This window comes from Salmo salar, chromosome ssa19, assembly GCF_905237065.1.
Source record: "Salmo salar chromosome ssa19, Ssal_v3.1, whole genome shotgun sequence".
Lineage (NCBI taxonomy): Eukaryota > Metazoa > Chordata > Actinopteri > Salmoniformes > Salmonidae > Salmo > Salmo salar.
The window spans coordinates 74,866,676-74,891,323 of NC_059460.1; the positions used below are offsets into that span (position 1 = coordinate 74,866,676).

At 42.3% G+C, this 24,648-nt stretch overlaps 2 protein-coding genes across 15 annotated transcripts in view; both read right to left on the reverse strand.

The window, feature by feature from the left end:
* Positions 1–635, reverse strand: part of LOC106579584 (aspartyl/asparaginyl beta-hydroxylase) — a 59,264-nt gene extending 58,629 nt beyond the window's left edge. For all 13 annotated transcript variants that reach the window (XM_045702728.1, XM_045702725.1, XM_014159631.2 and 10 more), the window contains exon 1: positions 339–635. In XM_045702728.1, coding sequence (XP_045558684.1) covers positions 339–378 — 40 coding nt within the window. In that variant the 5' untranslated portion in view covers positions 379–635. The remainder of the gene's footprint in view (positions 1–338) is intronic.
* A 2,222-nt stretch (positions 636–2,857) lies between these two features.
* Positions 2,858–24,322, reverse strand: LOC106579583 (WD repeat-containing protein 48). 2 transcript variants are annotated; one of them, XM_014159625.2, is made up of 19 exons: positions 24,218–24,322; positions 17,469–17,609; positions 16,956–17,031; positions 14,869–14,951; positions 14,336–14,465; positions 10,200–10,288; positions 9,536–9,637; positions 9,071–9,295; positions 7,755–7,829; positions 7,439–7,541; positions 6,760–6,857; positions 6,514–6,621; positions 6,309–6,405; positions 6,096–6,188; positions 5,702–5,807; positions 5,382–5,469; positions 4,932–5,008; positions 4,563–4,758; positions 2,858–4,306 (listed from the first exon to the last, which is right to left on the reverse strand). In XM_014159625.2, exons 1-19 carry the CDS (start codon positions 24,263–24,265, stop codon positions 4,211–4,213), a joined length of 2,031 nt encoding a protein of 676 aa, XP_014015100.1. In that variant the 5' UTR covers positions 24,266–24,322; the 3' UTR covers positions 2,858–4,210. The 2 variants fall into 2 exon arrangements, with proteins under 2 accessions (XP_014015100.1, XP_014015099.1); XM_014159624.2 differs by having other exon boundaries at positions 16,956–17,034.
* Between the last annotated feature and the right edge of the window lie 326 nt (positions 24,323–24,648).

The window sequence follows — 24,648 nt, forward strand, 5'->3', positions numbered from 1 at the left end:
CCTAAACCAACAACAGAAGACAAATAGCTAAACATATAAACTCCCTTCTAAATGTACTGAAGACATTAACTAACCCGCGGACACAGTGGACAACAGTGAACGTTAGCAGCGGGGCTACATTGTAACATTGTAACAGTACCTAGTTGCTACATTGTAGCGTTTTAAAATAGATTCTGCACAATTGGCTCGAGGAAAGAACATTATCAAATACATTATTCTTTGACTGGTGATCGTGCAGTTGCATAACTGGCAAATAAATATTTAACTAGCTAGACTTGCACAATCATTTAGCGTACGAGCTATGCTGTTAGCTAGTTAGCATAGGGAAGGTTACCGACCTTTTTTGGCTTGGTTTCTGAAATTCTTCCTTGGAGCCATTGTAAGTGCACAGATGCTGACTGTTCAAAGGATTCAAATAATTAGCCTGTAAACTCCCTTCTTGTTCCCTAAATGAATTGCTGATACCACCTTGATAGAGGTAGCTTCCTATTACCTACTATTCCAACAAAATAATCATGTCCTCATGTATACTGAGCGACAAGCTAAAGTCCATGGTAACCAGTTTACTATTGATTGATCTTAAATTCCGCCAGTCCACGACAGGGAATGAGAGATGGGCGGAGTTTTCTGCGGATTATTTTTTGTTGTAATTCAACCGCTTGGACCACTACTTGTTGGGAGTGCCCAGAGATTTCCGCCCTGCAGTTTTGATAACAGCAAAAATCACGAAAAATCTTCACATAACATGAACATCAAAGTGTTTGAGGTGGCTGCTGAGTGGACCTAGAAGGGACAGAGAGGGCTGTATAGTATCCAACCTGAGACAGGCGGGGATTTCTCTGCCTGGGTCCCTGATGGGGATGCCTGCAGTATCTTCTGGGGGGTCAAATACAGTGATGTATTTAAACCCTGGATTGTACTGCTATGTATTGGCCAGTGAGAGTCTTTGAAGCCACCGATCGGCCATATTGCCACTCCCCAGAAGAAGCAGTCCTCCATGGGAATAAATGGAATTCTACAGTATTTCAATTAAATGTATTTTTGTATTTTTTGGTGTAGTGGGGACAATAAAACTAGAACTTTCAAAAATAGTTTACTACAATCTTTATGTTTATCTCACATAATACAATTTAAAAGTATGCATTAAGGTGCAGGCTTGGGCGGTATCCAGATGTTCATATTGTCATACCGGGATTTACGGTATTACCAGCAAAGCACATAAGGGGTGCGAGAAAAGCCCATTGGGCCTCTATTACCAGAATGCTAACAAAATTATCACTAACTAAAAGAAAAATCACAGATGCTGTTGGCTAAAGGCTAACGAGCGAGAACGGACATAAACTAATTGCAAAGACAAGCAAATCCAGCTCATAAAGTTATACAAGCATAGCTAGTAGCTACCAAATGTCATTTTCGGTGAGTGTTGACATTTATAAGCGACAGTGAACGAGAGAAATTGTGCAAATGAACAAAGTTGTGATGCTGCTCTTTCTTCAGAAAAGCATGCATGTGTACACGGACCAGATGGGAAAAGAACAGAGATAAAAAAAGCTAAATGCTAGTAGGAAGCACAAAAAAAAATGACAGCTGTACAGATACCTCATCCAGAGCTCTTTGACTTCTGGAAGAAAGCAATTATAAGATATCTGATGGCAAACATTTAGTGTATTGCATACAAGTGTAACTCCAACTCGTGCGACACACAACAGACTTGCCGATAGATATAGAACGCTATGGCCTCACCAGCTTGCTTTCTCTTATTGTGCTATTTACAAACACATTACTGGCTCAACTGTTCTGGGGAACTACGGTAAACGTAATAGTTTAAAATAATTTGACAAATGAAATGAACGCAATCTTCTAAGGTATTGCACAAGTTGATTGCAGGTAATAACTAAAAATGTCGCAAAAAATATTCACATTTATTGAAAAACTTCAAAATTATAGTTTTGATGGTATTTATAGTATAGAAAAACCCTCCTGTGGCTTTTTCCAAATACCCCTGGTATACGGTATACCGCCCAAGCCTATTAAGGTGTCTGTAATAGAATAAACATGGCAAAAACAAATGTAGACGTTAATAAACGAATTTCTATAGCTTCCAAAATATTTTCTACATTGATGGGGAGTGCCAAGATGGAGCCATGTTGGCTTCTAAACAGCTCCCCGTTTGTCATCTAGTGTATATATAAATAATTGGTCAGCTCTAACCATGCAGGGTTCCCCAACTGGCGGCCGTGCCCCCAAATTCAAATATTATATCTGTTTGGGCTTCTTGCTGTCAATTTGCAGTCTACAAAGTATTTGTAATTATGTTCAGGTCCCCTGACCACCCATTCAAGAAATAAATAGTCCCGTGGCTGATTCTAGTTGATGATCCCTGATGGGCTCCCTGGAAACAATCTGGAGAGATATAGATCAAGAGAGCTTCAGGGATGACTATACAATTGCAAAAAATGTCTTATATATATATATATAATATATATAATATATATATATATATATACACACATACTGTATAGTTGAGCATTTACACATACTTGCAGATGTACAGACCCACAGATGACAGAGCTCAGACCATGACAACTGCACTCCTGCTTCCAGCAGCATTTGTATTCCATGACAAATATCACATTCCACATTGCAAGTGGTAGCCTTTTGTGTCCTGGAATTCGGCAATGTGATTTCTGATCTTAAGTCTCTGATCAATGCAATTCATCTTTCTCTGAAATTCAAAAGCATGTTATTCTCATTGTCATGTTGGCTAATTTATTAAGCGCTTATGCACCCACAATATATATTAAAATTACAATCAGCACTTGGGAGCATAAGCGGTTGTGGATACAGAGGCATATAATTCTTTAGTATCTTTTTTTAATGTAGAGATTATTCAACAACCAAAGTTTCTTTAGGATTAAAACCAAATAAATTCTTTATTATAATACATTTGCTATAACACTGTGCCACTCACATTGTTGGAGTTTGAGAGCACAGTCTTCATTTCGTTGGCATAAAAAAAAAAAAAAAAAAAGTTTTGTGATTCCCTCCACTTTCCTCAAGAATATCCCCCCATAAACTTTGTCAGTGTATAATGGATATAGGCCGATTTAGCAGCAGACTGTCATGGGTAATGCCAATGACAACAATTTAGCTTTGCTCTCAAATACAGTACAGTAGCCTATAAACATCCTGATTCAGTGGGTCCTTTAAATTGTACATACCTGTTGCTTCTTGACATTTGTGATTTTAATGATATTTTTTTTACATGAGAAAGCACCCTTTTGAAAATAACATAGGTTTTGCTAAAAAAAAGAAAATATAATGTTCCTGATGATCAGAAGTACAACTTGTGTCAAGTTGCCTATAAAATATGACAGTCTATTTACAAAAAGAAAGATAGGTTCAGTAATTTAATAACAGTGTTCGCTAAAGAGATAGTATGGGGAATGTGTACTTGTATGTGTCCATTTGGTGAGAGAAGCTTCACCCAGCAGCTTTCAATACATCAGTCAGTTGCCAAACTAAGGTAACTGAGGAATATCACACAAGCCACACAATAAACATCGTCACGTCTTTACATTCTGTCAAGTCTTTGATTGGTTTGAATGGTCGCCTGACTATCCAGAAAATGTTCCTCAATAAACCCTTTCCTAACCATGGACGAGGATGAAGGGTGGTGATAGGTGGTCGAAAACAAGCATGTTCTAGGAATGTATGGGGGGGGGGACCCCAACAGAAACTAAAACATACTCATGTCACAAAGTGAACCCCCAAGCATAGTGACTTTCTCAAGCTGGTCGTCACGCCTTCTCTCTCGGAAGATGGGCATGTCAATAAAAATCTTACTTACAAAAAAGGAAAGAAATGAACAAAAAGGAAGCAAGGAAACATCATAAAATAAAACCTAAATGACAAAGAACCTTAAAATGCCCTGGAAATGTCTTCAGTCCATTCACTGTACGCAGTAACAATAGTTACCTTCCTTTCTCCTTGTGTGTTCTGGCTGATTGGAGAACAGTGATTATTGTGTGACACTCTGGCTACGGACCAAACAAATGCTTTGAGGTGTTATAAGGCTCTAACAAGGAGTCGTTGAGCACAGGTTTGTGTTACTAACACATGGATCTGGTTGGATGAGTTTGAACAGTCCATGTTTTGTGCCAGAGGAAGGAGGAGGAGGTCAGGATAGCACAAGATGACACCGGTGACCTCACGTGGACTTCTGCCGATAGTGAAGGGTTAGGTCGCCGCCGCTCTTCCAGATAAAATGCTTGACCGTCCGCAGGTCCATGTTGGGATCCAATACCTACAAACAACGAAAAGTGGGAACATATATTAATACATTTCAGTCATTTAGCAGACGCTCTTATCCAGAGTGGACTTACAGTTAGTGTATTCATCTGAAAATAGCTAGGTGGGACAACTACATATCACAGGCATAGTAAGTACACTTTTCCTCAATAAAGTAGCTATCAGCAAAGTCAGAGCTAGAAAAGGGGGGGGGGATTGTTTAAGATACTCTTTGAAGAGGTAGGGTTTTTGTACAGTATGCTGTACAGTACCTGGTCCTGACAGAGCAGCTCAATCTTCTCCTCGGCCAGCACGGCCACGTCCTCCTCCTCCTTCTGCTGCTCGCTGGGCTTGTCGTTGTTCCCCGAGGCCCCCGTCTGAGACTCGTTGTCCAGGTTGATGATCTTCTCGTATACGTGTTCCATCACCTTCCTCACCTGGAGCATGTCGCTGGCCGACAGACGGTCCCTACGGAAGAACCACAACGTTGGAATATAACTGCAAGCTTAGAACATTGAACGGTGAGATAAATAGTTCAAGTGAATGATACCATTAGGAAAATATGTTTTGCAGGGAAGGATGAACAAAGAACAATAATAGGAACAGAAAAACAGATTGTCGGTTTAAAATGTTGTACTTACTTCTTTAAGGTTTTTGCACCAGAGGAAGAATGAGGCTGGAGGTAGAATGGGATTTTGTTGAATTTGGGCATGTTTTTCTAAATCACAGGGAAGAATCATACATGAGAATCATATTGTATCAACACTACACAATTAGCTATAATACTGTAATGTTAGAAGATACATATACAGTACCAGTCATGGAGGAGTGTGCATAGCTGTCATCAAGGCAATGGGTGGCTACTTTGAAGAATTTCAAATATAAAATATATTTTGATTTGCTTAACACTTTTTTGTTTACTACATAATTCCGTATGTGTTATTTCATAGTTTTGATATCTTCACTATTATTGTACAATGCAGAAAATAGTAAAAATAAAGAAAAACCCTTGAATGAGTAGGTGTGTCCAAACTTTTGACTGGGAGTGTACATGTAAAATATTTATCATTAATAATAAGTCGAGAGCTCACATCCACGGTGATGTCGATGACCCACTGTGGCACGGTCTCGTTGAGCAACATGGACTCAGTTTCACCACCTGAGTCTCGACACAATAACCTAGAGAAAGAGAGGGCCGGATGGGTGGGGTTTGCACTTCTGGGACTATTCCATTGGTTCCATTACACCGGCAAAAGCTTGATTGAGTGCCGCTCGGCACAGTATTTCAACGAAAACCAATACTATTCCCAACCATGTCCGACTATCACAGGGCGGTTTAGCAGACTTCAACAGCAGCATGGATGGAAAATGTTCATATTTCACGTACTGTAAGTAATGCTGTGTATTTTACCTGAACAAGGTCCTTCCCCCTGCCTCTCCAAAGATGACTGGCGTGTGAGGGGGAACATGGAAGTAGCCATTACCTTTCTGTATCCTGCTCTCATGCTCCCCGTTCACTGAAGACAGAAACACACACACACACACACACACACACACACACACACACACACACACACACACACACACACACACACACACACACACACAGTCACTGATAGTTTTAATTAAACTCAATAACGTCAGAAGAATATCACAAAGGCTGCCTGCATTATACTTGATATTATTATTATATACATTATATTATTACAGTAGTATATGTAAGTGTGTTTTTCAAGTGTTAATGTCACATGCACAAGGACAGTGAAATGCCTTTCTTGCAACTGTGTGTGTGTGTAACAGCGCACCGTGGTTCATCTCGGTTTCTTCATCCATAGGGTTGACGTGTGTCCGGGGCCAATACTCCAGTAAGGCCTGCAGCAGCAGTCCACCCAGGTTCACTAGAAGAGAAGACAACTCTATACGGACGGTACTGCACATATGGGACCATATTCACTTTGTGTGGGTAAAAAGTCCAGTTGATCTTGCAAGGCAGTACATTTTATTTTAAAAGCACTCACATTTGGGATCAGCCCCATCAGGACTGGAGAAGCCTGCATCCTTGGCCGACACCCACGCAGCAAAGCAGTCACTCTCATCCAGCGTGATGGTCAACATCTACCCAACGAAATATGTGCATTAAAATGAAGGCAAATCACTGTCCTACCTATTGCTATTACTGTCCAAAGCTTTACAATGTAAAAAAAGAAGGCAGGATCATCTTACCCCAGTCTTAAGATCCACAGAGAACCAGTTTGGCACATACACCATTTTAAACCTCTTTTTAATCTCTTCGTCAAACTCCATCTTTCCCAGGTCTTCCCCTTTACACGCCTGAATGAGGACAAGAGGTATTCAATCAAACGATATGGCAAACGATGGCAGAGAGATGGAAGATGGCAGAGAGATTGCAGAGAGACGGATGATGGCAGAAAACCCAAATGTAAAACACAAAAGGCAATGGGCACGCACCTTTAAAATATCCCAGTATGCAACGTTGTTGTTGGTATCTTTGGTTAGTATATGTCTCTTGTCGTTCAGAATGTGGCACTGAATAATGCTGGCTCCGCCTAGTGGACAGAAATACACACAACACCCATTTAGGCCTAGAACGTACAGTGTACAAAACATTAAGAACACCTTCCTAATTTTGAATTGCCTCAATTCATTGGGACATGGACTCTACAAGGTGTCAAATGCATTCCACAGGGATGCTGGCCCATGTTGACCCCAATGCTTCCCACAGTTGTGTCAAGTTGGATGGATGTCCTTTGGATTGTGGACCATGCTTGAGCATGAAAAACCCAGAAGCGTTGCAGTTCTTGACACAAACCCCAGCGCTTGGCACCTACTACCATACCCTGTTCAAAGGCACTGAAATCTTTTGTCTTGCCCATTCACCCCCTGAATGGCACACATAGAAAATCCATGTCTCAATTGCTTCAAGGCTTAAAAATCCTTCTTTAACCTGTCTCCTCCCCTAAACTGACTGAAGTGGATTTAAGAAGTCAATAAGAGATCACAGCTTTCACCTGGATTCACCGGGTCAGTCTGTCATGGAAAGAGCATGTGTTCATAATGTATCTATTATATTCTAAATACCAGAATTTGCAATGCAAAGACTGGGAGACTTATGAAGTTAAATGTTTACCTTTAACAACCTGCTCGGGCTGTGTGCAGAGAGGCGTCAGGGGAGTAGTGCAGTCGTTGTCGTAATCTCCAGATGCTCGGAAATTGTGAATGCCCTTCAGAGACTGCAATGAATCATGACAGGAAACATAAATCAGGGAGTGAACATTGCATTAAAAGTATACAGACACAAGGTTCTCTTAGAAGAGACCCACAGGCTATACGGAATTCTTTGTTTCTACTGTGTTATATCCAGTATAATTCTACTTCCATGTAATATTAACATATCAATTACTCATATAAAACCCCTGCTGTTCCACTCCAGCTATGATGCTTACCCATTTGTTGACGGTGGACTTGGTGGTGGAGACCCAGAGGGCCGTGGGGGGGTCAGCTGAGCGGTCCAGCTCCATCTGAACCAGGGAGCCACAGAGCAGCCTTCACTTAAAGGTCCAATGCAGACTATTTTATCTCAATATCAAATCATTTCTTGGTAACAATTTAGTACCTTACTATGTTTTAAATAAAAAATAAAAAATAAAGAAAAATAGCTTCTTAGCAAAGAGCAATTTCTCAAGCAAGAATTTTGGTGATGTCACCAGGCAGGCCAAAACTCCATTCTACCAAAACAGGCTGACATTTCAGGTGGTCTTTTCAAACATCTCTTACACGGAACCCAAACCGGCTGCGCGTGTGCGCCATCGTGCGCTATCGTGCATACAATTATTTTGTCCCCCTACACCAAACGCGATTAGGAGATGCAGGTTAAAATATCAAAACAAACACTGAACCAATGAGATTAATTTGGGGACAGGTCGAAAAGCATTAAACATGTATGGCAATTTAGCTAGTTAGCTTGCACTTGCTAGCTAATTTGTCCTATTTAGCTAGCTTGCTGTTGCTAGCTAATTTGTCCTGGGATATAAACATTGAGTTGTTATTTTACCTGAAATGCACAAGGTCCTCTACCCCGACAATTTTAATCCACACATAAAACGGTCAACCGAATCGTTTGTAGTCATCTCTCCTCCTTCCAGGCCTTTTCATCGTTGAACTTATATGGTGATTGGCATCTACACTTCCATAATATTACAACCGCCAAAACATTTCGTCTTTCAATCACCCACGTGGGTATAACCAATGAGAAGATGGCACGTGGGTACGTGCTTCTATAAACCAATGAGATGGGAGAAGCAGGACTTGCAGCGTGATCTGCGTCAGAAATAGGAATGACTTCTATTTTAGCCCTTGGCAACGCAGACGCTCGTTGGCGCACGCGAGCAGTGCGGGTGCAACAATTGAATAACATGGATTTCTACATTCATTTTGCGAAGCTCGCACACACGACGTGTTCAGTCTGGTCAGCATGTTACACTAAAAGGGCATTATCATCACTTTCACAATGGCACAGTATTATTCCAACCTCGGTGTGTAAATATATATAAAACACAGGAAAATACATTTTTGACTGCACTGGGCCTTTAAGGCTGAGATAAGAAAAAACATTGTAACATTACGACTGGACTGTATATGGCTCAAAATACTTAAGTCCAATAAACATCCAGGCCTAATATCTACAAGTTACACACTTTACAACTACCTTTTCCTAGCATGCCCTCTGCTCAGAGTATCCCAATAACCACACCCCTCTCACCTTGAGGACGGGGGCCTTCTCCTCACAGATAAGCATGCGGAGCTCTGGGTTCCTCAGGTCGGTGCAGTAGATCTTGCGGTCGCGGCCACCAGAGTAGACGTGCGTGAAGGCCTCATTGACCTGTAGGGCCCATACGCCCTCATCGTGCACCCGGTAGGTGGCGATGCACCGCTGCTGCCCCAGCGACCACAACCGGATGGTCCCGTCTGAGCTGCCCGAGAGACACTGGGCGAGAAAAGAGAGCTGTAACATTAGGAATGCGAAATCCCAGTTGAAAATTTCAGGTTGGAGGCTTCCCTCGCAGTTTATTCCCTGCTGATTCCAGAAATCCTCCAAATGGTATTTAAAAAACATGTCAAGTCCTCTTCGTCCCTATATGAAAAATAAGGCTTCCACAAAAGAGTACCAGTGGCTGACATTTTTAAAAGTGAGCGACAAGATTAGATTTTTAAGGGCCATCCTTACCTGAGTGCCATCCCTGTTTAGCAGTAATGATTTGACGTTGTCTGTGTGGCCTTTCAACTTCATCAGTTTGGCACAGGTTCGAGGATCCCAAACTCTCAGTACCTTTAAAAGGACACATTCACTCTTTATGAGGTATATGGGAAAAAAACATAGTTAATTTCGAATTGCCAAACCAAAAAATGTAAAAACATAGGTTAAGGTTTTTGTTGGTGGCACACTCGTTTATGGTGTGTGCCACCAACAAAAACTGTTTGAAAAGACCACCTGAAATTTCAGCTGGATGGAGTTTTGGACTGCCTGGTGATATCACCAGGCGGTAATTTAGTTAATAGACCAATGAGAAAGAGAGTTCCCCTCGGCCAATAACAGCTAGTTTTCCCCTCCCCACTCAGACCACTCCCAGAAATTGCTCTTTGCTAAGAACCTATTTCTGTTTGATTTTTGACCATTTTAATTGAACAATCACAGTGAGGTACTTAATTGTTACCCATAAATTATTTGTTATTGAGATAAAATGGCTGCTTTGAACCTTTAAACACATCTCACTTTAGAAAATGGCAGTAAAATAAATCAGCTTCAGTTAGCTGGAAGTATTACACCAAATGTCATCACACCACTGGAAACATTAAGAATATATCAATACAAGTGTGATTTAAGAACCCACCTTTTCAGTGGACCCAGACACGACGACGGTGCCCATCTGATTCATAGCCAGACTGTAGATGGAGTCTTTGTTCCCACTCAGTGAGGAGGCTGGGAGAAGAAGACAACAACAGCATAGTTACAACACTCAGGTCTGTCTCAACAGACTTCTGGTCAGTCAGTGGCACTTAAAGACCGGTAAAGATACCCATGGCCATCATTCAAATTGATGTGTACTTGAAGACATTAGCTGTGTTCGAATACCCATACTAACAACACTTCTGTAGCTTGTCAACTATGTGTCTGTCTATCCCTGTTCTCTCCCCTCTGCACAGGCCATACAAACGCTTCACACTGCGTGGCCGTTGCCACTCTAACCTGGTGGTCCCAGCGCGCACGACCCACGTGGAGTTCCAGGTCTCCGGCAGCCTCTGGAACTGCCGGTCTGCAGCCAACAAGGCTGAGTTCATCTCAGCCTATGCTACCCTCCAGTCCCTAGACTTCCTGGCGCTGACGGAAACATGGATTACCACAGATAACACTGCTACTCCTACTGCTCTCTCTTCGTCTGCCCACGTGTTCTCACATACCCCTAGAGCATCGAGCCAGCGGGGTGGTGGCACTGGAATCCTCATCTCTCCCAAGTGGACATTCTCTCTTTCTCCCCTGACCCATCTGTCTATCTCCTCATTTGAATTCCATGCTGTCACAGTTACCAGCCCTTTCAAGCTTAACATCCTTATCATTTATCGCCCTCCAGGTTCCCTTGGAGAGTTCATCAATGAGCTTGACGCCTTGATAAGTTCCTTTCCTGAGGATGGCTCACCTCTCACAGTTCTGGGTGACTTTAACCTCCCCACGTCTACCTTTGACTCATTCCTCTCTGCCTCCTTCTTTCCACTCCTCTCCTCTTTTGACCTCACCCTCTCACCTTCCCCCCCTACTCACAAGGCAGGCAATACGCTTGACCTCATCTTTACTAGATGCTGTTCTTCCACTAATCTCATTGCAACTCCCCTCCAAATCTCCGACCACTACCTTGTATCCTTTTCCCTCTTGCTCTCATCCAACACTTCTCACTCTGCCCCTACTCGGATGGTATTGCGCCGTCCCAACCTTCACTCTCTCTCTCCCGCTACTCTCTCCTCTTCCATCCTATCATCTCTTCCCTCTGCTCAAACCTTCTCCAACCTATCTCCTGATTCTGCCTCCTCAACCCTCCTCTCCTCCCTTTCTGCATCCTTTGATTTTCTCTGTCCCCTATCCTCCAGGCCGGCTCGGTCCTCCCCTCCTGCTCCGTGGCTCGACAACTCACTACGAGCTCACAGAACAGGGCTCCGGGCAGCTGAGCGGAAATGGAGGAAAACTCGCCTCCCTGCGGACCTGGCATCCTTTCACTCCCTCCTCTCTACATTCTCCTCTTCTGTCTCTGCTGCTAAAGCCACTTTCTACCACTCTAAATTCCAAGCATCTGCCTCTAACCCTAGGAAGCTCTTTGCTACCTTCTCCTCCCTCCTGAATCCTCCTCCCCCCCCCCCCTCCTCCCTCTCTGCGGATGACTTCGTCAACCATTTTGAAAAGAAGGTTGACGATATCCGATCCTCGTTTGCTAAGTCAAACGACACCGCTGGTCCTGCTCACACTGTCCTACCCTGTGCTTTGACCTCTTTCTCCCCTCTCTCTCCAGATCAAATCTCGCGTCTTGTGACGGCCGGCCGCCCAACAACCTGCCCACTTGACCCTATCCCCTCCTCTCTTCTCCAGACCATTTCCGGAGACCTTCTCCCCTACCTCACCTCGCTCATCAACGCATCCTTGACCGCTGGCTACGTCCCTTCCGTCTTCAAGAGAGCCAGAGTTGCACCCCTTCTGAAAAAACCTACACTTGATCCCTCCGATGTCAACAACTACAGACCAGTATCCCTTCTTTCTTTTCTCTCCAAAACTCTTGAACGTGCCGTCCTTGGCCAGCTCTCCTGCTATCTCTCTCAGAATGACCTTCTTGATCCTAATCAGTCAGGTTTCAAGACTGGGCATTCAACTGAGACTGCTCTTCTCTGTGTCACGGAGGCTCTCCGCACTGCTAAAGCTAACTCTCTCTCCTCTGCTCTCATCCTTCTAGACCTATCTGCTGCCTTTGATACTGTGAACCATCAGATCCTCCTCTCCACCCTCTCCGAGTTGGGCATCTCCGGCGCGGCCCACGCTTGGATTGCGTCCTACCTGACAGGTCGCTCCTACCAGGTGGCGTGGCGAGAATCTGTCTCCGCACCATGCGCTCTCACCACTGGTGTCCCCCAGGGCTCTGTTCTAGGCCCTCTCCTATTCTCGCTATACACCAAGTCACTTGGCTCTGTCATATCCTCACATGGTCTCTCCTATCATTGCTATGCAGACGACACACAATTAATCTTCTCCTTTCCCCCTTCTGATAACCAGGCGGCGAATCGCATCTCTGCATGTCTGTCAGACATATCAGTGTGGATGACGGATCACCACCTCAAGCTGAACCTCGGCAAGACGGAGCTGCTCTTCCTCCCGGGGAAGGACTGCCCGTTCCATGATCTCGCCATCACGGTTGACAACTCCCTTGTGTCCTCCTCCCAGAGTGCTAAGAACCTTGGCGTGATCCTGGACAACACCCTGTCGTTCTCCACTAACATCAAGGCGGTGACCCGATCCTGTAGGTCATGCTCTACAACATTCGCAGAGTACGACCCTGCCTCACACAGGAAGCGGCGCAGGTCCTAATCCAGGCACTTGTCATCTCCCGTCTAGATTACTGCAACTCGCTGTTGGCTGGGCTCCCTGCCTGTGCCATTAAACCCCTACAACTCATCCAGAACGCCGCAACCCGTCTGGTGTTCAACCTTCCCAAGTTCTCTCACGTCACCCCGCTCCTCCGCTCTCTCCACTGGCTTCCAGTTGAAGCTCGCATCCGCTACAAGACCATGGTGATTGCCTACGGAGCTGTGAAGGGAACGGCACCTCCATACCTTCAGGCTCTGATCAGGCCCTACACCCAAACAAGGGCACTGCGTTCATCCACCTCTGGCCTGCTGGCCCCCCTACCTCTGAGGAAGCACAGTTCCCGCTCAGCCCAGTCAAAACTGTTCGCTGCTCTGGCACCCCAATGGTGGAACAAGCTCCCTCACGACGCCAGGATATCCACTGGATATCATAAGGTGAATGCACCAATTTGTAAGTCGCTCTGGATAAGAGTGTCTGCTAAATGACTTAAATGTAAACATACTGTATACTACATACTTAATGCGTATATACTAGCTAGACATCTTACAACTTCATTAACAATGTCCACTGAGAACGCACAACGACTATACCACTTAGCTAAGAATGACGTGAATAATGAAGTCAATAAACGTTGGGTAGTTAGATAGTATATAGTTTATATACTGGCAAGTTTTATGTATTAGTAGCTAACATAACGGTACATACAAGCAACTGCTGTAATGATATGCTGTTTGTAAGGCTAGCGTGGCTAACAAATTGACAGCCAACATAAGGTGTAATGTAAGTTATTTGAAAAGGCCTTACTTTATTATATTGCTCAACATTTTCCTAACATTTGTCATAATTAGTTAAAGCAATTAATTTGTATCCGCTCTCATCGGACTTCGGCTGCATCTTCAAATCTGAAAATGTTGTGAAGCCACGCCCATTTTTGAAGAACTGAATTATGCACGGAAATAGTGTCGACTGCCTGTATACTTCGTATTTTTGTGAATTTAGTAGGACATCTGGAAACTTTTGGCATACTTACTATATCGATTACTATGACAAATAAGCCTACTACATACTCAATTTATGTCACAAATAGTATGTTAGTATGAGTATTCGAACACAGATATCGTCTTCAACGAGCGATTCCTCCAGATATACAGTACATCTATCTAGATCTGTACAGTACATTCCAAGTAGTCCAGTGAACATTTAAAATACTCGGTCCAGGGTGTGCCTATGACATGGTAGCTGAGTTATGTTCATTAGGGCATGCAACAGAAAACATTTGAAAACATTTTGCAAGAAGAAAATAAAATTAGTATTTCTTATTGGAGTCCAGGTAATCCCTCCCCCGGTTAGTCCTTTTTTTCAGTTTGGTGCTGAATGAACATGATCCAGATGAGAGAGCATACTCACTGGTGACGGTGTTATTGGAGGCAGTCAGTGCTGTTAGTGTGTTGACGTCCCATAGGAAGATCTGTCTGTCCAGCCCAGCTGAGGCCACCAACTCCTTGTCCTTGGCATAGGCTAAGGCTTTGACATAGTCCTGGTACAGACAAAACCATAGGGTTTTGATGCCAAGTCTCAGTGCTTTTAAAATTAGATTTTGGTTCTGATTAGGCTAAAGCACGCATCTTGAAATGTGCATGCTAAATCTAATGCAGCTGTAGAGAAATAAAGTTGTATCGTAACTTTCGCTTTAAAGTACAGGAAAAGAAATGCATGAAATGTATGCATTCACTACTGTAAGTCGCTCTGGATAAGAGCGTCGATAACTGATAACAAATGTATAATATGTAAATATGCATTTATCTCAAACGAAGATGTATGAACACGGAAGTTATGGGTACTTATCTCAAGATAGCATTCAGGCCTTTGTGATAACACTTGAAATGGGATAAGAGGTGTGGTATTTTGGAGCCATCAGTATACAGTATGGCATTGCTTACCTTGTGTGTTCGCAATGTGGACATGCAGAATCCCTTATGCGCATTCCAGACTTTCACTGTGGTGTCTGAGGAAGCAGATATCACTGGAATGCAGAGTGAGATTATTCAGACACAGGATCAATAGGAAAAGGTAATATGGCTTTAAAAAGCGACAAGATGACAATTTATTTATAAAAATGGCTTGCAGGCTTAACTGTACCAGACTGCAAAATATTCAAAATATATACAGTGCCTTCAGAAAAGTACTCACACCACCTGACTTTCACATTTTGTTGTGTTACAACCTGAATTTGAAATGGATTAAATTTCGATTTTGTGTCACTGATCTACACACAATACCCCATAATCTCAAAGTGGAATTATGTTCTCAGAAATTTATTAAAAATAAAAGCTGGAATGTCTTGAGTCAATAAGTATTCAACCTCTGTTATGGCAAGCCTAAATAACTTTAGGATTTTTGAATGACTACCCCATCGCTGTACCCCACACATAATTATGTGGGACCCTCAGTCAAGCAGTGAATTTCAAACAAAGATTCAACTACACACACCAGTGAGGTTTTCCAATGCTTTGCAAAGGGCACCTATTGGTAGATGGGCAAAAAAAAAACAGATATTGAATATCCCTTTGATCGTGGTGAAGTTATAAATGACACTTTGGAAGGTGCATGGCCAACCACTGGGGAGCTAGGCCGAGCCAATCAGAATGAGCTTACCTTCACAAAAAGGGCTTTATTTCAGACAGAAATACTCCTCAGTTTCATCAGCTGCCCGGGTGGCTGGTCTCAGACAATCCCACAGGTGAAGAAGTTAGATGTGGAGGTCCTGGGCTGGCATGGTTACACATGGTCTGCGGTTGAGGCTGGTTGGACGTACTGCCAAATTCTCTAAAACGATGTTGGAGGCGGCTTATGGTAGATAAACATTAAATTATCTGGCAACAGCTCTGGTGGACATTTCTGCAGTCAGCATGCCAATTGCAAGCTCCCTCAAAACTGGAGACATCTGTGGCATTGTGTTGTGTGACAAAACATTTTAGAGTTGCCTTTTATTGTCCCCAGCACAAGGTGCACCTGTGCAATGATTATGACGTTTAATCAGCTTCTTGATATGCCACACCTGGATGGATTTTCTTACCAAAAGAGAAATGCTCACTAACAGGGATGTTAACACATTTGTGCACAACATTTTAGAGAAATAAGGTTTTTGTGCTGATGGAACATTTGGGGGATCTTTTATTTCACTTCATGAAACATGGGACCAATACATGTTGCATTTATATTTAGTTCATGTTATGGGTATACTTGTCATCGGCAAGAACTAGCGAGTTTCTTAGGATAAGGACTTCGCATAGGCAAAGTCCTAGAGGAAAACCTGGTTCAGTCTGCTTTCCAACAGACACTGGGAGACAAATCCACCGTTTAGCAGGACAATAACCTAAAACTCAAGACTAAATATACACTAGAGCTGCTTACCAAGACAACATTGAATGTTCCTGAGTGGCCTAGTTACAGTTTACTTAAATTGGCTTGAACATCTATGGCAAAACTTGAAAATGGCTGACTAGCAATGATCAACAACCAACTTGACAGAGCTTGAAGAGTTTAAAAAATAATAATTGGCAAATATTGTACAATACAGGTTTGCAATGTTCTTAAGAGACTTACCCAGAAAGACTCACAGCTGTAATCGCTGCCAAAGGTGATTCTAACATGTATTGACTCAGGGGGTTGAATACTTTTAATCAAAAATATATTATTGATTTTTTTCTTCTACTTTGACAGAGTATTTTGTGTAGATCGTTAACAAAAAATGACAATTTGATCCATTTAAATCCCACTTTGTAACAAAGAAAATGTGGAAAGTCAAGGGGTGTGAATCCATTCTGTAGGCACTGTACAAGCAAATATCCATAAAACGGTTTTGCCAATTTGCATGTGATGGATATGTCCTAAAATGTAGTTCTGTTTCAGTGATCATTCTTTAATAATAAAAAATATAGGCTATCCATTCTGACGGGTAGGGCTCTGTTCTCAGAGAATTTCTTAGAGAACTTAAACTCTGGCTTAACACGTCACACTGACTCACATGTCTTCCCATTGCAACAGAGGACGATGTCATTGACCCAGTCCGTGTGGTGTTCCATCGATGCAATGTACGGGTCCTGCTGCAATAAATAAGACTTATGCTGCAATATCATTGGGTTTATGCAAGTATTCTATGACAATCAATTACAATAACAGCACAACAAAAAGCTTGGCGCTTTTCATTTGAACATTGACCATGGATATTGGGTCTGTACATCTATACATCTGACATATCAGCTCTTTCTCAATTTTTCTTTACTTGACACGTCACATCTCCCCCATATTGGAGAACAAAGTCAGAGGGGCAGGACCTTGGAGCCTCTCCTCCAATACAGTTGAAAAGTGATAGGATGCAAGCAATAAACAAATGTTGACTTTATGGCTGTGAAATCTGACTTTGTGGCTGTGTTATTTAGTGGAAACTATCACAGCGTGACCTAGAGTGAAAGGGTTCAAAGGGTCAAGATAACCTGGCAGGATGCCATCCTAAGTGTGTAGGTGACGGACAGGTTACCTTGTGCTGGTTGACGCTCCATATCCTAATGATGGAGTCTCGGCCAGCTGTGAAGAGGCGGTTCAAGGCCGGGTCGAGCTGCAGGGCGTTCACCCCATTGCGGTTATACTTCTCCACCTCATCCCTAATCACATAGGATACCTGCACAGAGAATTGGATATGAGTGCAATTTGAACCACATAACAAAATGAAGATGGATTGGGATTGTTTCTGGTGAATCCTTGACATTGATTTTACTGAGTTACAGTTCATATAAGGAAATCAGTCGATTTAAATAAATTCATTAGGCCCTAATCTATGGATTTCACATGAATGGGAAAACATGCATCGGTTGGTCACCGATACCTTAAAAAAGGTAGGGGCGTGGATCAGAAAACGAGTCAGTATCTGGCATGACCTCCATTAGCCTCATTGATCAGTTTGGGCCGCGACACATCTCCTTCGCATAGAGTTGATCAGGCTGTTGATTGTGGCCTGTGGAATGTTGTCCCACTCCTCTACAATGGCTGTGCGAAGTCTATGGATATCGGCGGGAATTGGAACGCGCTGTCGTACACGTTGATCCAGACCATCCCAAATATGCTCAATGGGTGACATGTCTGGCGAGTATGCAGGCCATGGAAGAACTGGGACATTTTCAGCTTGCAGGAATTGTGTATACATTAGAGGTCGATTGATTAATCGGCATGGCTGATTAATTAGGGCCGATTTCAAGTTTTCATAATAATCTGTAATCGCCATTTTTGGACGCCGATTATGGCCGATTACATTGCAATCCACGACGAAACTGCGTGGCAGGCTGACCACCTGTTACGCGAGTGCAACAAGGAGCCAATGTAAGTTGCTAGCTAGCATTAAATTTCTTATAAAAAAAAATGTTAAAAAATATCTTGACATAATCACTAGTTAACTACACATGGTTGATGAAATTACTAGGTTAACTAGCTTGTCCTGCGTTGCATATAATCAATGCGATGCCGGTTAATTTATCCTCGAATCACAGCCTACTTCGCCAAACGGGTGCTGATTTAACAAATGCACAATCGTTTCAATGTACCTAACCATAAACATCAATGCCTTTCTTAAAATCAATACACAGAAGTATATTTTTTTTAAACCTGTATATTTAGTTAAAAGAAATTCATGTTAGAAGGCAATATTAACTAGGGAAATTGTGTCACTTCTCTTGCGTTCAGTGCACGCAGAGTCAGGGTATGTGCAACAGTTTGGGCCGCCTGGCTCGTTGCGAACTAATTTGCCAGAATTTTACATAATTATGACATAACATTGAAGGTTGTGCAATGTAACAGCATTATTTAGACTTAGGGTTGCCACCCGTTCGATAAAATACGGAACGGTTCCGTATTTCACTGAAAGAATAAACTTTTTGTTTTTGAAATGATAGTTTACGGATTTGACCATATTAACGACCAAAGGCTCGTATTTCTGTGTGTTTACTATATTATAATTACGTCTATGATTTTATATTTGATAGAGCAGTCTGACTGAGCGGTGGTAGGCAGCAGCAGGCTCGTAAGCATTCATTCAAACTTTACTGCGTTTGCCAGCAGCTCGTAGCAATGCTTGAAGCACAGTGCTGTTTTTGACTTCAAGCCTATCAACTCCTGAGATTAGGCTGGCAATACTAAAGTGCCTATTAGAACATCCAATAGTCAAAGGTATATGAAATACAAATGGTATAGAGAGAAATAGTCGACATGTCATAATTCCTATAATAACTACAACCTAAAACTTCTTAACTGGGAATATTGAACAACCAGCTTTCATATGTTCTGAGCAAGGAACTTAAACGTTAGTTTTTTTACATGGCACATATTGCACTTTTACTTTCTTCTCCAACACTGTGTTTTTGCATTATTTAAACCAAACTGAGCATGTTTCATTATTTATTTGAGACTAAAGAGATTTTATTTATGTATTACATTAAGTTCAAATACAAGTGTTCATTCAGTAGTGTTGTTATTGTCATTATTTCAAATATATATATATTTTTTAATTGTCAGATTAATCGGTATCGGTGTTAACTCATAATCGGTCGACCTCTAGTACACATCCTTGCGACATGGGGCTGTGCATTATCACGCTGAAACATGAGGTGATGGTGGTGGATGAATGGCAAACGATAATGGACCTCAGGATCTCGTCACGGTAACTCTGTGCATTCAAATTGCCATCGATAAAATGCAATTGTGTTTGTTGTCCGTAGCTTATGCCTGCCCATACCATAACCCCACCATGGGGCACTCTGTTCACATCAGCAAACCGCTCGCTCACACGATGCCATACACGCTGTTTGCAATCTGCCCGGTACAGTTGAAACCTGGATTAATCCGTGAAGAGCACACTTCTCCAGCGTGACAGTGGCCATCGAAGTTTACGACGCTGAACTGCAGTCAGGTCAAAACCCTTGTGAGGACGACGAGCACCCAGATAAGCTTCCCCGAGACCGTTTCAGAAATTCTTCAGTTGTGCATACCCAGTTCCATCAGCTGTCCGGGTGGCTGGTCTCAGACGATCGAGCAGGTGAAGAAGCCGAAGGGACAGCAATGAAGAAGGTGGAAAGTTTTAAGTTCCTGGGCGTACACATCACAGACAAACTGAAATGGTCCATCCACACAGACAGTGTTGTGAAGAAGGCGCAACAGCGCCTCTTCAACCTCAGGAGGCTGAAGAAATTTAGCCCGTCACCCAAAACCCTGACAAATTTTACAGATCACAGCCTGGTACAGCAACTGCACCGCCCTCAACCGCAAGGCTAACCAGAGGGTGGTGCGGTCTGCACAACGCATCACCGGGGGCAAACTACCTGCCCTCCATGACACCTACAGCACCTGATGTCACAGGAAGGCCAAAAAGATCATCAAGGAAACCAACCACTCGAGCCACCGCCTGTTTACACCGCTATTATCCACAAGGCGAGGTCAGTACAGATGCATCAAAGCTGGGACAGAGATAGAAGCTGTTTTTCTATCTCAAGACCATCAGACTGTTAAATAGCCATCACTAACTCAGAGGCTGCTGTCTACATTGAGACCCAATCACTGGACACTTTAATAAATGAATGACTAGTCACTTTAAATAATGCCACTTTAATAATGTTTACATATCTTACATTACTCATATCACATGTAGAGTTGAAGTCGGAAGTTTACATACACCTTAGCCAAATACATTTAAACTCAGTTTTTCACAATTCCTGACATTTAATCCTAGTAAAAATTCCCTGTCTTAAGTCAGTTAGGATCACAAATGTATTTTAAGAATGTGACATGTTAGAGTAATAGATAGAGAATGATATATTTCAGCTTTCATTTCTTTCATCACATTCCCAGTGGGTCAAAAGTTTACATACACTCAATTAGTATTTGGTAGCATTGCCAATAAAATTGTTAAACTTGGATCAAACGTTTTCGGGGAGCCTTCCACAAGCTTCCCACAATAAGTTTGGTGAATTTTGGCCCATTCCTCCTGACAGAGCTGGTATAACTGAGTCAGGTTTGTAGGCCTCCTTGCACGCACACACTTTTTCAGTTCTGCCCCCACATTTTCTATAGGATTGAGGTCAGGACTTTGTGATGGCCACTCCAATACCTTTACTTTGTTGTCCTTAAGCCATTTTGCCAAAACTTTGGCAGTATGCTTGGGGGTCATTGTTAATTTGGAAGACCCATTTGTGACCAAGTTTTAACTTCCTGACTGATGTCTTGAGATGTTGCTTCAATGTATCCACATAATTTTCCTCCCTCATGATGCCATCTAATTTATGAAGTGCACCAGTCCCTCCTGCAGCAAAGCACCCCCACAACATGATGCTGCCACCTCCGTGCTTCACGGTTGGGATGGTGTTCTTCGGCTTGCAAGCCTCCCCCTTTTTCCTCCAAACATAACAATGGTCATTATGGCCAAATAGTTCTATTTATGTTTCATCAGACCAGAGGACATTTCTCCAAAAAGTACAATCTTTGTCCCCATGTGCAGTTGCAAACCGTAGTCTGGCTTTTTTAATGGGGGTTTTGGAGCAGTGGCTTCTTCCTTGCTAAGCGGCCTTTCAGGTTATGTCAATATAGGACTCTTTTCACTGTGGATATAGATACGTTTGTACCTGTTTCCTCCAGCATCTTCACAAGGTACGTTGCTGTTGTTCTGGGATTGATTTGCACTTTCCACACCAAAGTTCATTCATCTCTAGGAGACAGAATGCATCTCCTTCCTGAGTGCTATGATGGCTGCGTGGTCCCATGGTGTTTATACTTGCGTACTATTGTTTGTACAGATTAATGTGGTACCTTCAGGCGCTTGTAAATTGCTCCCAAGGATGAACCAGACTTGTGGAGGTCAACACATTTTTTTCTGAGGTCTTGGCTGATTTCTTTAGATTTTCCCATGATGTCAAGCAAAGAGGCACTGAGTTTGAAGGTAGGCCTTGAAATACATCCACAGGTACAACTCCAATTGACTCAAATGATGTCAATTAGCCTATCAGAAGCTGACCCACTGGAATTGTGAAACAGTGAACTATAAGTGAAATAATCTGTCTGTGTCATGCACAAAGTAGATGTCCTAACCGACTTGCTAAAACTATAGTTTGTTAACAAGACATTTGTGGAGTGGTGGAAAAACAAGTTTTAATGACTACAACCTAAGTGTATGTAAACTTCCGACTTCAACTGTATTTCATACCATCTACTGCACCTTGCCTATGCCGCTCACCCATCGCTCATCCATATACTTATATGTACATATTCTCATTCACCCCTTTAGATTTGTGTGTATTAGGTAGTTGTTGGGGAATTGTTAGATTACTTGTTCAATATTACTGCACTGTTGGAACTAGAAGCACAAGCATTTCGCTACACTCGCATTAACATCTGCTAACCATGTGTATGTGACCAATACAATTTGATGTGGAGGTCCTGGGCTGGCGTGGTTACACATGGTCTGCAGTTGAGGCCAGTTGGACATACTGCAAATTCTCTAAAACAATGTTGGAGGTGGCTTACGGTAGATAAATGAACACTCAATTATCTGGCAACTGCTCTGGTTGACATTCCTGCAGTCAGCAGGCCAATTGCATGCTCCCTCAGAACTTGAGACATATGTGGCATTGTGTTGTGACCAAACTGCACATTTTAGAGTGGCCTTTATTGTCCCCAGTACAAGGTGCACCTGAGAAATGATCATGCTGTTTAATCACCTTCTTGATATGCCACACCTGTCAGGTGGATAGATTATCTTAGCAAAGGAGAAATGCTGACTAACAGGGATGTAAACAAATTTGTGCACAACATTTTTGAGAAATAAGCTTTTTGTGCGAATGGAAAATGTCTGGGATCTTTTATTTCAGCTCATGAAACATGGGACCAACACTTTACATGTTGCATTTATATTTTTGTTCATTTTACAATAACATGTAGGCACTGTTGCTGAAACTAATCAAGTGTCATAAATGGCTTGTAAACACTGGTAATGTATTGGACTGGTGAGTTTTTCAGGATAGAAAATGAATGGACACAATCCTAGAGGAAAACCTGGTTTTCAACAGACACTGGGAGTCAAATTCACCTTTCAGCTGGACAATTACCTAAAACAAACCTAATACACTTGAGTTGCTTACCAAGACAACATTGAATGTTCCTGAGTTGCCTAGTTACAGTTTTGACATAAATCGACTTGAAAATCTATGGCAAGACATGAAAAATGGCTGACTAGCAATGATCAACAACCAACTTGACAGAGCTCGAAGAGTAAAAATAAAATAATGGGCAAATATTGTACAATCCAGGTGTGTAAAACTCTTAGACTTACCCAGAAAGACTCACAGCTGTAATTGCTGCCAAAGGTGATTCTAACATGTATTGACTCAGGGGGTTGAATACTTATATATATTTATTGTTGTTGTTTTTTTTATATAGCTTTCATGAATCTTTTATTTAATAACATTTTTCTTCCACTTTGACAATTTTATATTTTGTGTAGATCCTTAAAAAAATAGACAACTAAATCCACTTTTATCCCAATTTGTAATAACATAATAAGTTTGTCAATGGGTGTGAATACTTTGAAGGCAATGTACATACAAACTAACATTATTGAATGGATACAGAGTATATCATATTGCATCAGAAGACAAGGACACTAACTTGTTGAACATCATTGAACATACTGCATGCCATCATTCGTAAAGCATGTGTGTGACGGCAGTTTGCTGACGTCGAGCAATTGCATAGGATCAAGCCTATGCAATTGTAATCGGACAAAGATAATTGCACCATCCGACTGGTTGCATACCACATAGCTAGCTAAAGGGGATGTGATTTTCTAGCTAACCAGCTAGCTCGTGATGTGAGGGTGGGCGCGGGGGAAATCTTCAATGTCTCTCGTTAGCTGAAATAACAACACCACACAATCGGACGTTCACATGCAAATCCCTTGACAACCCATTAAACACGAGACACGGTCTCGGTCAACCGAATTGAGTAATTTGCAGCGGGCCGCAGAATGTATTGAGTAGCAGCAAGCTAAACTAGCTAGCTCTCTGCTAGTAATGCCAGAGCCGAGGGAGGAGTGACCGGTGTCACTTGCCCGCCACACGTTGAGGGTTCAAAGACATCCATGGATGAGCAGGCAAAAGATACATTTCCGCGGATAAGTATCGTGTATGAATGCAAATTGAAAAATCTTTACTCTGCATGAAACTGCATGACAAGATAGATACATTAGTGATTTACCTGGACTTTTCTCCGCCCAGCAGCATTCTGCCTGTGATGAGTCGCCATCTTACATGATGACAGCTTGACGTCACTTCCATAAGGCGGTTGTCCCTAGTTACCACAGCCACAAAGTCATAAACCCCGCCTATTTCTAAAATGTTCACGTTTCAAGATCAAATTTCAGTTTGAAGCGGTATTAGTCATACGTACAGGATACGCACAGTCAGGGTTGGGGAGTAACGGATTACAATCCGCTACATGTAAGGGACTACAAAAAACGGTAACTGTAATCCGTTACGTTACCAGCAAAACTATTATAATCAGATTACAGATACCTTTGAAAAACTAGATGATTACTTAGAGGATTATTTTTAAATTCAGAAAAGATGTTTGCGAAAAAAATATATTAGACACTTCTCTGTTTTCTCAATGACATTCAAATCAGCATT